General features: G+C 42.9%; 1 protein-coding gene across 1 annotated transcript in view; it reads right to left on the minus strand.

Annotated features, from left to right (window-relative positions):
* LAMA1 (laminin subunit alpha 1) overlaps positions 1 to 15230 on the minus strand; it is a 159723-nt gene that overhangs the window by 43002 nt on the left and 101491 nt on the right. Inside the window, exons 30-36 of the mRNA XM_055324601.1 lie at positions 12144 to 12265; positions 9515 to 9601; positions 9021 to 9214; positions 8505 to 8647; positions 5956 to 6045; positions 4187 to 4298; positions 2563 to 2725 (exon numbers count right to left, since the gene is read on the minus strand). Of these exons, the coding sequence (XP_055180576.1) occupies positions 2563 to 2725; positions 4187 to 4298; positions 5956 to 6045; positions 8505 to 8647; positions 9021 to 9214; positions 9515 to 9601; positions 12144 to 12265 (911 nt within the window). The remainder of the gene's footprint in view (positions 1 to 2562; positions 2726 to 4186; positions 4299 to 5955; positions 6046 to 8504; positions 8648 to 9020; positions 9215 to 9514; positions 9602 to 12143; positions 12266 to 15230) is intronic.

Here is a 15230-nt window from a genome sequence, read left to right on the forward strand (position 1 = left end):
CATGAGGAGGAGAGAGCTTAGGGAGGGCTGTGTGGATTCCTCCAAGCTCCACTATGTCTTCTTCCCTCTGTATCCAGCTCGCATCCTTAATACATCACCTCAGAAATCTTGGCCATGAGTCCTGAAGGCCCTAGGGAAACTCATTATGGCGGTGGTATTGGGGACACCAATACAAGCATGATAAGTAACTGGAAGGTGTGGTAAGTATTCTCATTTGTAAGAATGCCATACTTCAGGATGCATGACCATTTTCTAAGAGTTATAATTAAAAAAAGGTGATGCATAATTCCTAAAATAATCCACGAAATTTGAAATGGCATAAATACACAGGGATTATCTATGGAAAATAGGAAAGAGGAGGCCAGAGAACTCATTTTAAACTCTTAGTTTTTAAAAATAAAAGGCATCTTTAGTCATGATTTTACTTATAAGTTAAAGAGAGAGAGAGCAGCAATCTCATGGATAACTTTATTCCAGATAGAAACAGAAGAGGTTCAACAACAGAGAAAGGGTGGGGTGGAGAGCTAGCAGGTGAGGCAGGTCGGGGGGCGCTAAGGGAATTGAGTGTGAGAGGGGCCACCTGCCTTCTCTTCTTCCACACAAATGCTGCTTAGAAAATGAACTCTTCCCAATGGATACGAGCTCCAAGTGGGCAAGAAGACTGTTCTCCTTTGTGTCCCCAACTCTTAGCACAATGCTTACCACCTGGAGACTCAATACATTTGATAAATGACCGAATCAATGAGTGAACCGATGTGGAAGGGTAATGGTGGGAGAGGACATCCCCACAAGTGATTCCCAAGAATCTCCAGGGGATCTTCATCTTTAATAAGCTCCTCCATCGACTCTGATGTACAACCGAGGGAAGGAACAATGAGAGGACACACCATGCATGGGGGCAGGAAGCAGTGGGACCAGCCAGGGAGCCTGGACAAGCTGGAAATGGGTGGAACTGGAATCCAATACATGATATTTATATGTAATCCTGGAGGCAGCAGGGAGCTAAGGATGGTTGGGAAGCAGAACTTAGTAGCGCTGAGCCTGGAGTAACCGCCTCAACAATGATGGGTCCTGGTAAGACCTGCCTGGAGGTATGATCCCTTTTCCCCCTAGTGCCTACTGCTACCATGCATTTAGGTGAAGGGAGGATGCACAGGAGAAGTCAGGGTCATGGGAACACGATTATAACCTAGCATAGGTCTCTGACCTGGTCATTCATACTCCACCCACCCATCTTTTCTGTACTGGGTCTCAAGTGGTTCTTCCTTCTGTGTTGGGTTGAAAAAAATCACAGGGTTTAGAGTGACACTCAGATTGAGGTGCATGGTCCGGTTTCATATTATCCTGAAGATTTAACATTGGGCAGGGCACTTACAGTCTCTGCTTCTGTTTCCCCAACCTCACAAAGCGGTTGAGAGGATTACATGACAACATGAGAGAAGTGAAGCCTGTGCCCTCCCTGGCTCAGATCAAGTGTTCCAAGAGGGCAGCCCTCTTCCTCATTTCCAGGGACCTCGCCTCCTCTGACCTCCCCTTGTGGCGTTTCATGATTAGTTCTGGGCCCTAACCAATATTCTAGTGATTATTTTACTAGTTCTCTCTCCAAATGCCCTCTGACATTTGTTTTTCACCTAACAAATGAACAACAATGTCAAAACCCATATTTGATGATGAAGAAAGATGTAAGCACTGTGTTGCCAGTGAAAGGATAATGGGATTGTTTTAAATTTTTAGAAAATAATTTGGAAATGCAAGTCAGGAGTCTCCAAAGGGCAGAGTCTTTGGCTACATGATTTTGCTTCTTAATACCTACCCTCATAAGATGATAGTGTAAAAATAGAGGAAAATATTTTTGTTCAAGATGTTCATCACATTACTTAAAACACCAAAATATACTAACATAGGCTAAAGATCACACTACAGAGAATGAGCTTTGATGGCATAGTGTGTAACTGTTTAAGCCCTCCTGAAGATACTTACCACAACCCAGAAGAAAGGTGGCTTGAGCTACTTTACATTAAGTAATAACTGTGAAAATGCTAAGAAAAAAAAGCCTGAAAGGAAATACAAGCTCCTTGTGAGTAGGTCTAACAATTCTTTGATCTGTCACTCCTTGTGGTCATTTTTTGGCAAGAGTTTGAGCAACTGAGCTAAATCATTCTGTCATAATGTCAATGTGTCTTAGAGCTTACGGCACAGGTAATAGCCACTAAACTGTATTTTCTTCCCTGAGAATTTACTGCATTATACTTGATCTTCAATAAATATAGCATCATGAGGTTCTTTTGTTTGTGCTAGGTAGAAATGTTCTAGGGTCACCGAGAAAAACCAAACCCGTGGCACAAAAATAAATATCAGCACGGACTGTATTTTATTCTGCTGAGAGTGGCTGGAACCCATAGTTTCATTTCTCTGACAACTGAGCCCCTCTCTCACAACATTCTGCCCCCAGTGAGTGCGTGCCTTCCTCCCTCTCCTCCCACAAGTCTTCCCCTCCCCCCAACCAGCATTCAAGCTCTTACCTCTAATTGATTGTGTCATGAATGGTATTTAGAAACTTACTTGAGTTCCAGCATGGCATTTTGGTGCAACTGAGTGAAATGCCTCTTCTGTATGATTTCCAGCAAAGATGTAATATTCCTTTGCATATTCTGAAGAGTAGAACTGGGTTGCTGGAAGTCTTCATCCAAGGTCTGATTTAGAGTTGCTGCTTTTTCAATAATCTCTATGGGAAAAAAAAAAAAAGTCATCCATCACTTAACGGGTTTCTCAAAAGTGGACAGCACTAAAATGGGAAGACTTAGAACCTTCTTCAATGAGGCCAGCTTTGTTCACCTAAACTGGGTTGAACCCTCAGGTCAGCAGAGGCCAACCCATATATTCCAATGTACTTTGGTTGTCCCTTATCAAAATACTCATGGACTTGAGATTACTGGTTTATATAATGTTGGTCTGCCCCAGTATCCATAAACTCGTAAGGGCTGTGGCTGCCATGTTTACCTCAGCATTTCCTGCACCTGGCACAAACATTTGCACATAGAAGCACTCTGTAAATATTTACCACACAAATGACCCAGCAATACTTGATACTATTCTTTTTAATAAACAAATTATTTGTTCCAATAATTTCATTACCTTTTGTCCTATAAATTCTGATTCCTATTGGATTTTGTGGGTTTTATATCCTTTAAACTATAACCCAACAAGAAAAGCGAGGATGTGTTTCTGGTAGCCAGAAAACTGAAAATGGTACTTTAAAAGCCAGATCAGTTGACACATCCCAGTTGAATAGGACTAAATTAGTCTAATATTGTGGATCTACTTTGGGACCACACTGAAGCCCCAAATCCCATCAGCTCCTATTCTGGACAAAGGGGTTGGTGTTCAGAGTTTAGCACAGCTACTCCACAGCATTGCTGCCTTGGCATCCATTTTGTTTGGCCAAGCAGTTTGCAGTGACCTTAAACTGACAGTAGTTCCTCATACAAGCTTGTGCTCTAGACAGCCCCGGCAGGGTCACAAGCAAATCTCAGTTCTTGTTATGATTTCCCCAACAGCACTTGTGACCAACAGTCTCCCCTGCCCCCCAGGGCCATCTACTATGGGCCTCTCCAGTAAGACCTCCATGGGGCTTACCAAAACCCCCCTGCTTTGGTTTGGATTGACCAATCTAGATTTAGCCTGGAACCCCAAAGGACTCCACCAAAGAACCTCAATAAAGGCATGTCCTATTTTCTCTCTCTCTGTCTCTCATTGCCTGTACTCCACCTTGCCCTCCCCTGTGTGGCCCCTCAAGGCATGGCAGGTATTTCCTCCTACACCTGTGAGTCATAATCTTCTGTATTTCATTTTCTCCTGTGGTCCTTTATGGGAGTTTGGCTCACCATCCGGTGCCCTGTGCTCCACTTAATAAGTGTTAATTTGACAAATTCATGACAGGTGGGGAGGCCCCATATCTACTTGACCCTTAGGGATTAAGTACAGGCATTATGAAGAAAACAAAAAAAGAAAGCATCCATATTTTTAAAAAGACAATACTATGGAATATTCCAGGCCTTTGGCTCTGGGAAATCTGTTGCAAGTCACATACATCTATTCATACATTTAATAAAGTGAATGGGGCTTTTCCTACCAAATAATCACGGACTAGACCCTGACCTCAAACTAGACACTGAGCACACACTACCTTGGATATTCATCTGCAGCTTCTCAGTAAATGTCATGAGGTCTTGACTCTTTTTGAGGATTCCTTCAGTCATCCTGGTTACATTTTGGCTCCTTGTTAACACACTGGTGAGCTGACAGAGAGTGAAAGTCCCAGGTTAGATTGACTTGGAATAATATGCAAGCTCTGCTGTTCCAGTTGTCTCTCTTAAGCAACAAAGTATGTCCCGGAGTGTGGGGTAAAGCTGTACACTGCATCATGTAAGCCAAGGTTAATATTTCAGGGTGGAAACGGACCAAGGGGTTAATGAAACAATTTACTACTCACTCAGTGTGAGAAAAGATGGTATATATTTTAAAAGAGTCTAACTGGAACACCTGGGTGGCTCAGTGGTTGAGCATCTGCCTTTGGCTCAGGGTGTGATCCCGGCGTCCTGGATCAAGTTCCACATCGGGCTCCCTGCATGGAGCCTGCTTCTCCCTCTGCCTGTGTCTCTGCCTCTCTCTGTGTGTCTCTCATGAATAAATAACTAAAATCTTTAAAAATAAATAAATAAAAGAGCCTAATTGGCAATCAAACCACAAACTCCCAGCGTGTCTCTTGTGAAGACCTTATATTTTACTCTAGGACCCAAATGGACTATTGAAAGTAAAATCTTGCTTATTTGTATTTAGTTGAGGATGACAATTTAGTTGAGGAGTTAAGGACACAGAGTCAGGCACACTGGGTTTTCTCCTGACTCCACCGGGCTGGAGACCTAGTAGTGTCCTAGCCTCTTTGATAACAGAGTACTATTAACCGTTACCTCATGTGGCTTCATGAGGATAAAATGCCATGATGTCTCTAAGGCCAGCAGCCCGAGGGCAGAGACTTAGCTGCTCTCTGCTGTTATTTTTATTAGGAATATTATAATTTGTAAAAGGAAAGGTTGTTTGTAATTTTCAGGAGTGTAAAGTAACTAGTCCATTTCTAAAAGTGTTTTCTAGTCAAAATCCAAAGAGAATCTTCTTTAATGGATAGAGAGAATTATTTTAATCAGCTTATCATTTCCTACCAAATGTTTGCTCCCTGAGGTACTTAAAGCCACATTTAAACCCTTAAACTCTTCCCAAATCATCCTTAATTCTAAATTAAGAGGAGCCAACCTAAGACTTTGGGGTGCATGATTGTGTGTATGTGTATATGTGTATTGAAAGACAGAGATCAGATACATGTATGCCTAGTATAGATACACTATCATATGCACATCTCTATATATATGCCTGTGTGTGGGTGTGCAAACACACACACATGAAATTCAAAAGGGAAAATTACAAATTTGACAATAGGCCTCCCTCACCATCTGCGAATGAGGAGATTCTTTTTGGGGCAGCTAAAAAGCATTCATCTGGCCTGGGCTGAACAGAATAAACAATTCTCTGCTGACATCAAAACAGGCTCACTTGACATTCAAACTGCACAAACCAGTAGCACGCGGCCTCAGGCCTGAGCGTTACTCAGAGACCATACACCCTCCTGTCCCTCAGTTCACAGGAGGAAGTGAGAGGCTGGTGGCAAAGGGATTGCCAATTCTTCCCTTGGCAGAAATGACAGTAGAAATGAAGTCGGGAGTCTCTTCCCACTAAAGCACAGAAAGTGGCAGGGTTAAAACCAATTTGATGACAAAGTACTTGGAGCACTGCTCCTGGGAGGATGAGGCTGCCCTGATTTAATAGAACCTTCCAGATCGCCCCAATGCAATTGCTTTCAAGGGCTGGGTGGGAAGCAGGTCCTCTATGTGAAAAATTTACCTCCCTTAGCAGATTGTCTGTTTGTTCTGCAACATCTTCAAGCTGATCTCTTGCCAGTTCCTTCTGTGGATTTTCTTTTAATAAAGCTTCCTAAAAAGAACAAATTAAACAAATTGCAGTTTTTCAAAATAAATTTGCTGGTTCTTGACTAAGAATCACTTTTGTTGTTGTTATTCACAGAAGGAAATTCTTCTTTCCCTGAAATTGCATTAGGAAGTCAAATGAGGGATCCCTGGGTGGCGCAACGGTTTGGCGCCTGCCTTTGGCCCAGGGCGCGATCCTGGAGACCCGGGATCGAGTCCCACGTCGGGCTCCCGGTGCATGGAGCCTGCTTCTCCCTCTGCCTGTGTCTCTGCCTCTCTCTCTCTCTGTGACTATCATAAATAAATAAAAATTAAAAAAATTTATAAAAAAAAAAAAAAAAAGGAAGTCAAATGAATCACATTTACTTAAGTTTTGATTATAGTAACATGTTTCCATACTGCCATTTTTTACATTACATTTCCAATATAGATATGAACTGTAAGTCCGATGTGTTATTCAGAATCTGGTATCGCTGGGGCCCCCTGGGTGGCTCAGTGGTTGAGCGTCTGCCTTTGGCTCAGGTCATGATCTCAGGGGCCTGGGATTGAGACCAGCATTGGGCTCCCAGCAGGGGGCCTGCTTCTCCCTCTGCCTATGTTACTGCCTCTCTGTGTCTCTCATGAATAAATAAATAAAATCTTAAAAAGAGAGAGAGAGAGAATCTGATATTGTTGTAGCTCTAAGGTAAGCCTGGCTTAATTTCAATATCAGAGTCACATAATTATGTTTTAACTATAATTGCTGACATCTTAAAAAAGGCTGACTAGGCTGAAATACAAAAGTATTATATAAAGAAAAGTCTTTATTATTCCTGACAATTAAGTGCTTAATTTATGCTAACACTCCTCTAATTTCATTACTTGTGTGATTTTATTTAAGCCTTATAACAAGCCTATGAAGGGGTCGTATTATTGCATAGGGTCAGGGGAGTTAAATAAGTTGCCCACGGTGGCTGTATAGGTGGAAACAATGGACAGTCTAAGGTTCACCTGTATACTTTACATAAACATAAAAAGTTGCTTACAAATAATTAACAAAGGGAGGGCACCTGGGTGGCTCAGTCGGTTGGGCATCCAACTCTTGATTTTGGCTCAGGTCATGATCTCAAGGTTGTGAGATTAAGCCCCATGTCGGGCTCCATGCTGGGATTCTCTTTCTCCCTCTGCCCCCTCCCCTGCTCTCTTTCTCTCTCTAAAATAAATAAATGTTTAAAAAATTGATTAAGTTGTTTAAATAAGAGCAAGTCAGGTGATCCCTGCGTGGCTCAGTGGTTTAGCGCTGCCTTCAGCCCGGGGCATGATCCTGGAGTCCCGGGATCGAGTCCCACATCAGGCTCCCTGCATGGAGCCTGCTTCTCCCTCTGCCTGTGTCTCTGCCTCTCTCTCTCTTTGTGTCTCTCATGAATAAATAAATAAAATCTTTAAAAAAAAAGAGCAAGTCACTCAAAAACAGTCAAAATCTAAATCAAGTATTTATCTTGATAAATTTAAAATATAGTTATATTGCTAGGGTCCACACAGACAAAATAGTAGTGATCAACTGTGTCTATAGTGAGTGGAAATTTAAATTTTTCTGAGAATTTTTTGGAGAATTTTTTTGTCTTTCAAAAACATTTTTTCCATCTGAGGAAAAATAATATTAAAAAAAATTCCTAAGAGTTCCCTAACCTTTCTTTATGGCCATTATATCTATAGAGAAAAGACCACTATAAACAGGAACGGATCTGGATGGTTGAAGCAGCCAGATTCACACACACACACACCTAAGGAAATGTTAAGTCTAAGAAAAGCTATTACCTAAAAAAGGCCGTTAGGAGTGACTATCCTTTTTATTACATGACACAGTGAATTGATTACTTCAAATTCTAATGTAAAGGTTTTAAGCAAAATTAAGAATCTCATTTTTTTTTCAATTAGAAGTAAAAATGCTACAGTCGAATGCTGTCTACTAAGCCAATTTCTTAACTTCCTACCCCACACCCCCTTTTTTTTTTGACCCAGGTCTTGTTCGACGAACATAAAACTATGATTTACCCCCGGAGATTTTTAGATAGACTTCTAGGGAAGAGAATCTTCTGTGCCTTATAAATTCAGTGAAGAATAATACATTTACAGAGAAGAGCTGATCTTCAGCATATTCCAAAATTAAAGAAGATACCATCTGGGTTTTTTCCTGTATTTGTATAGGACGGCTGCTTTCAAGTACCCAAAGGTCTGTCATAAAGAGGAGCATGTGGACTCTCTTATCCCAAAAGGCAGAAGGATGGTTGGGGAGGAATTTATATGGAGACATCTGTGGAACAATTAGGGTGGTCCCCCATGGCACCGGTCAGCAGGTGGATGATGGAGTCCCCAGTCACACTGTAGGGAAGCCTGGATGCCAGGAATGCCAGGACAGAGTCCCCACCGACTCTCCACCTCTCAAGGACATAGGTTTCTACCAATGTCTGTATTCCCAGTACCTACCCGGAGGTGTTTCGTTGTGTTTTCCAGGTTCGACAAAATTCCATAGGGGACAGGGATAACGCCGGTGAGGTTCACAGAAAGGATGGTGTCACCAACATTACCTAAGTCGTTCAGCAGCACGCCTACACACTCATCATCACAGGCTGGAAGAAGAAGAAAGTTGATGTTAGCGGGAGGTGGTCTGCACACTTTCTCGGGGATTTGCTCGAGCCATTTTGCAAGAACAACCTCCAGGGGCAGAGTGCATCACCAGGCTCCCCCACCGGGTCTCGTGTGACGGGAGGTAAGCAGGAAGGACCGAGACTCAGAGCAGATCAGTGACTGCCCGGGCGGCCCTGGCTCCGGGTCCGTGGCTGGGACGGCAGCCGCAGGGAATCCCACGGGCACGTCCTAGCAGAGCCCGGCTGCATTTCCTCAGCTTGTAGACGCGCCTACTTGATCCCACTGCTGCCGTAACAGGCACGCAATCGAGAGAGAGAAAAATCTTTAAACACTTAGGAGGAGGAGAATACGCACAAACACAATCGCTTTCCAGGAGAATGTGCCTCGGCTCACACTGCTCACACTGGAGCCCCGTGGCACCCGGCCTGCACACGCACTGCCCGGACCCGCGGTCACAGTCCCCATGAACGGAGCCACTCGGGCTGCAGTCACACCTCTGGCAAGTGCCACCCAGCGCTCGAGGGTTCCCATGGTAGCCTGAGGAGCACCTAGGAAGGGGGAGACACACAGGTGAGGACGGTAGCATCTACACCAGTCAGTAGATACACACCAGCTCCGCTCCGAGGTCAGTGATCCTTCCTGCCCAGCGAAATACAAGGAACGCAGGCCCACTGGCCTCATTCAACCTTTTATGTCAATACTGGCTTGGAATAGAAACAAGGTCCCACACCAGTCACGCAAGTCCAAAATGATAAGGTCTCCTCTCCCAGGTGACACTAGTAGATACACCCTGTGTATAAACGGGGCAGCCGTGCCTAGCGACCTTCCACGTGGCGACCCCAGCATACCTTTCACAGTACTGTCCTTCGTAACCCAGGACACAGGCGTCACAGCGGAAATCGGCATCACCTTCCAAGACACAAGTCGGACTAAAGCTAGAAGAAAAAAAAATAGTCTTCTGAATTCTCAGATCTACAACTTCAAATCTTCCTTATGCAACTTACTCCTCTTTGGATACATGATGCTGCTCTGAAAGTTAAGGGATTACACCTCACTTAAAAGTGAGACAACTTTTTAGGGCTTAAAATCCAGCAGGGGCAGGGGTGCCTGGGTGGTTCAGTCAGTTTAGCATCTGCCTTCGGCTCAGGCCATGATCCCAGGGTTCTGCTCACTGGGGATCCTGCTTCTCCCTCTCTCTCGGTCACTCTGCCTACTTGTGTGTGCGCTCGCTCTGCCAAATAAATACATAAAATCTTTAAAACAAAAAACAACAAAAATCTAGCAGGGGCAAAAAGAAGGAAAGCAAACATGTGATCAACATGATATCCATCTCTCATATCCAGAGGAAACTCACTGGACACCCGTCCAGTGAGAACCCTGTGCCCATAGAGGAGAAAAATCAACAGATTGCAACTAATCTGTACACAATCTCACACATGCCAGCTAACTAGTCACCAAACAAGAAAGCTTTCCAGGTGAAGGGTCTTGTTTTGAGATTGGAGCACATTCTCCCCTGGCTCACAAGATGGAAAGGGACTAAGCAAGCAGGAAAGCCATGGCTGGACCCTTGCTAGTGACTGGCTGGAATGGAGGCAAGGAGGAAAAGCAGGGGAAAGCCTGCACACAGAGGGGCTGTGACCTGAAACTAAATGAAACTAAAGGTAGGGAGCCATGTGATGCACCATTAGATGCAAAGTGACAAAGTCACTCAAAATTGAATAATCCTCGCAGATCCCCTCACTCAGGGATTTCAGCTCTTGGCTCATTCCTCTCAACACCTCTGCCTCCACATTTTAGATTACCAGTGCTCCTTGCACCATCTAGAGGCTCAGCTGGGTACCTGCAAACTGCTGGGAAAAACCGCTGGTGTAGCCTGGTGTTTTGACCTGCCAACGTTTCCAGAAGGAGTGACACACAGGGTTTTCTATCAGCCCCATTTCAGTTCGGACCTTTCTTCCTCTTTAAAGACTAAATGGACAGGCCTAGTGGAAGCACAAGACATGTAGCAAGTAAAGTGTGTCTGCTATGGTCACTCAGATGCAGAACTCACATAGATGAAAGTTTCTCACTCTTGCAGTCTCTTCCTAACGCGTAAAATTTATTAGTGTGCACTTTGGGTGTAGTTAGAATCTCTTCTGATTGAAGAAGTAAAATATTCAAACCATACACAAATGTGCAAAATAGAAGGTAAAATATCCTTTGAAACATTTCTCTGGGCTCATATAGCCACGGAGTTCTGGATATGGATACACATGGAGATACAAATTTTCTCCAAAATAGCATATAATATATTCAGTTACACGACTTATTTGGTCATTTCCCCAGTTCTGCACATCCAGGTATACCTTATACCTTCTTCTTCTTTTTTTTTTTTTTTGGTATACCTTCTTGCCTCAGAGTTTGTACAATATTTCACTGTAGGTGTGCACCAGGATATACATCCATCAATTCCCTGTAAGTAGGTGTATCAGTCTCCCCTGCAATTGCTGGTGAGTATAAGTAAAGCCAGAGTACATCCATCTTTACATACAAATGCAAGTATTTTCTTTTTTTAAAAAAAGATTTTATTCATTTACTCATTCATTCATTCATTCATTCATTCATGAAAGACACAGAGAGATAAAGGCAGAGATGTAGGCAGAGAGAGAAGCAGACTCCAGGCAGGGAGCCCAATGTGGGACTCGATCCTGAGACTGTGGGTCATGCCCTGAGCCAGGAGCAGGTGGCTCAACTGCTGAGCCACCCAGGCATCCCAGTATTTTCATAACATAAATGACAGGAGTGGAATTGAGGTGTCAAAATATATGATACATATATGATACATATTTAACACAAGAAGTTAAACAGTAGTAATTATAAATTTTAGGATGCTTGCTACTTTAGAAGGGAAGTTAACAGCACCTCTCATTTGGCACTCACCATCAAGCATCACTTACTTGGAGACAAGAAGAGAAGATTCAAGCAATGATTAGAAAGATTTCATTTTAGTGTACCAAAAGTGGGGACTCTATCTATACATGTTCAGCGCCCTGTCAAATATTCTCAGCGATAATGAAATGTTATTTATGAATTACAAGTTCGTTTAAATCAGAGAGGACTCCTAGATATTCCAATTTCCACATACAATCTCTGGTTCCTTTGTGTGTTCAGATAATTCTATCTGAGCATCAGAGTTCAAGACAGAGCCCAGCCCTGATGTGATCCCTGGATACAGAGGCTGGAGGCTGATGGTATTCTCTGAAAGTCCTTCCCTTACTTGGATCGAACACCCCAATACCAACACAGATACTTTGCTTTTGAAAAGATTCTCTTTGAATGCTCCAATAATGAACACTTCCTCTTAAATTTAGCCCTTCTCAACAAATGGGGAATATTCATTAAAGCAGGGCACCCCGAAAGCCTGGAAAACGAGGCCAAGAATGTAAGCAGCCCCGGCTTCATCGGTATAGAGGTGCTGGCACACCTGTGCAGGCTTACCTGGCAGGATGGCTGCGAGGACAGGCACACGGAGAGCAGTCGCTGGCTGAGCCGGTCACCTTCCCGTAGTACCCAGGGGCACACACATCACAGTGCTCACCGGTGGTGCTATGGCTGCAGTTCTAAAGGCCCATGTTTCAGAAGGAAAGGAAAATAATGGGAAATTGTTAGAAATCACCCCTACCTGGTAATACCTAAACAAGCCACTGTTCATGGCAGGTAGTACCTTTTATTTTTATTTATTTTTACTTTTTTTTTAATTAAAGAGAGGAGAGCATTTTTTCTTCATATTTTAAAAATCCTGGAAACACTATCAGCTCTGACCTTCATTCATTATAACAAATATAGCATTGAAACTATTAATACATTCTTATGGAAAATATACACAGGGCTAAAATATATGTTTTATATATGTAAAAACATACACATATACACACACATACACACACAGGGCTCCTAAAAGCATCAACTCTCAGTTCCTTAAAACAGGGATCTGTTTTATCTGTTTATTAAAAAAACAGATCTGTTTTATCTTTTTTTATAGTAACAAAAAAACGATTTGAAGCACATTGGTTTTGCACATAGTTGGGGTTCACTGATCGCATGGGAGGTGTTGAAAGAGCAGAAGGGAACAGAGAGAGGATTTAGGAAAAAGGGAAGAAATTGCCAGGTTTTCGAGATTCTTACAATTAAGCAAATCATTTCTAGTTACATTTGATGGCATCATTTCAATGATAGGACCTATAATGATGCCACTAAAAAAGTTTTTGAAGCTAAAAGAGCAAGTAATGACACCAATTTCCAAGGTGATATCTGCTTTGGCCCAATTGGATCACCACCCATGAAATCCCTGGGCACTGGATTCTGTGCCAGATGTAGGGACAGAAAAATAGGTAATACTGGCAAACTGAAGCAGACTCTATCCTTGGCAGCAAGAGAGGCTACAGAAAGATATCTTTTTATATGTTTAAAACACTATTTGTAAGTTCCTTTTGATTAAGAATATATTCAAAATAGTATTTACTGTTTTAAAAATTAAGTCAAAAACAGTATTTACTGTTTTAAAATTGTATTCCTATTTCACCTGATGGAAGATTTTACTAGGATCCACATGGCCCCTATATTGCTATCTCCTTAGAAGATTTGCAACTTCTTAAAAAATATATTAAATACTTGTTTTAATGATACAATATAAATCTGATGAAGAATAAATATTAGATCATGAGCAAGGATTGAGCAGATTTTCTGGTTTTCATTGCTAACACCAACTCCAACATTAAAAACAACCCAATTCACAACAGATTGTGGACTTCCTGGTTTTCAGCATCCTAGAGAGCCGCTTTGAGTGCCAGGGAAATGAGAACCTATTAATGTCAACTGACCTGCAGGATGAGTTACTTGCTGTAGGAAGAGCACAGAAAAGGCTTGTCAGTTTTTCAATCGTAAAAGCATTAAGTGGTAGGTATCTCCCGTGAGGGGGTGCCCAGGGATACGAGCTCCCTGGGTATCTTGGTAGTCCTCAGTCTCCCTGCTCCTTTTCAGATCACATTTCTGACCAATTATTTTTATGATAATACCAAAGTCCCAGTGACATGAAGGTGGGAGGGGGTGGGTGGGAAGAGTACCTTATATGCTAAATGGCAAAGTCAGATCCCAAATGGTCTTGATGTCCATTTATATAATAATCCATAGGGAGTGCTTAAGGGATTTTGTCAAATAGAAGTGCATGGTTCCATTAAACCACAAAACAGACCTCACAAGATGAAGACTGGAGAGAAAATATGAGGTCCCAAGTTCAAAGAGCAAGGACTCAGGTGCTAAACATGTGGAAAGAACATAAGTGTCTTAGCATCGGGCAGCCTGGGTGGCCCAGCAGTTTAGCACCACCTTCAGCCCAGGGCATGATCCTGGAGACCCGGGATCGAGTCCCACGTCGGCCTCCCTGCATGGAGCCTGCTTCTCCCTCTGCCTGTGTCTCTGCCTCTCTCTCTCTCTCTCTGTGTCTCTCATAAATAAACAAAATCTTTAAAAAAAAAAAAAAAGCGTCTTAGTGTCTAGTCAGCCCATTAGAGGCAGCAGTGAGCAGGCTGGCAAAACCCATGGGCTGCCTTCGTGGAACACCTAGAGTCAGAGAGAGATGCCCCTTTCACATCTGGAGCAAAGGCACTGGGCAGGATATTTTAACCGCAGGATGATGAATGGACTCAACCATTCCTAGTACCATCAAGTATATACTAAGGATATTTGACCAGGAGACCTGAAGATTCAGGGCCTGTGGATATGTGTGAAAGAGGACTCTAACCAGTTTCACAAGTTACTTTTTAAGCTACTGCCATTTTTCATGCATAAACTTGACCTAACGGTCTGTCTCAATGGTTCCAAAGATCATAAGTACACCAATTGGTAGATGATCCAGCGCACCAATTCTGATGATAATCAGGGCTGCCCAAAGATGAGCTGAGCTGCTGTGGGAGTGAGCATCCCATTGCTGGAAGTGTGTAGACATTCATTAAATAACTGCTTGGTGTGAATGTTGTAGTTCAGACCAAGCCATCTTGCAGTATACGTATCCATTTGTACTGCGAAAGTTAACAGATCCAGGTGAGAGCTCTTATGGGTTCCTGGTAACATCTGGTCAACCCCCCAGCAGGGAAGGGTCCTAAGATTCTCTTTGGTGATGCTAGGGAGACTGCCACTGTCTTTCTGGGACTGGGTTATGTGAGCTGTGTTCTTTCTCGGGTACAAATCAACAGGGAAACTGCTGATCTTAGAACTTTGTTCTGGGGGATTGGGGCCAAGGAAGGGAAGGGAGGAGTTTAACATCCCAGGAGTACTTAATCTTGTTAAAATAGTTAGCCCACCTAGGAAAGATGCAACATGAAAGAACCCATCAACTTCTTTAAGTGTCCAGGTGACCTTTGTCCCTGTGACTGGCCAAGGAACCTTCCCAGCTAATTGCATCTCGATTTAAGTTGCCTGAAATCAATTCTCCTTAAATTGTTAAATGAGAATTTCTCTATTAGGACTTTTTGCCTGGAGCACAAGCAGATTAAAGTGAATCCATTTTTTTTTAATGGTGGTGTAGCT

Source organism: Nyctereutes procyonoides, unplaced genomic scaffold, assembly GCF_905146905.1.
Source record: "Nyctereutes procyonoides isolate TBG_1078 unplaced genomic scaffold, NYPRO_anot_genome, whole genome shotgun sequence".
Taxonomy (NCBI): Eukaryota; Metazoa; Chordata; class Mammalia; order Carnivora; family Canidae; genus Nyctereutes; species Nyctereutes procyonoides.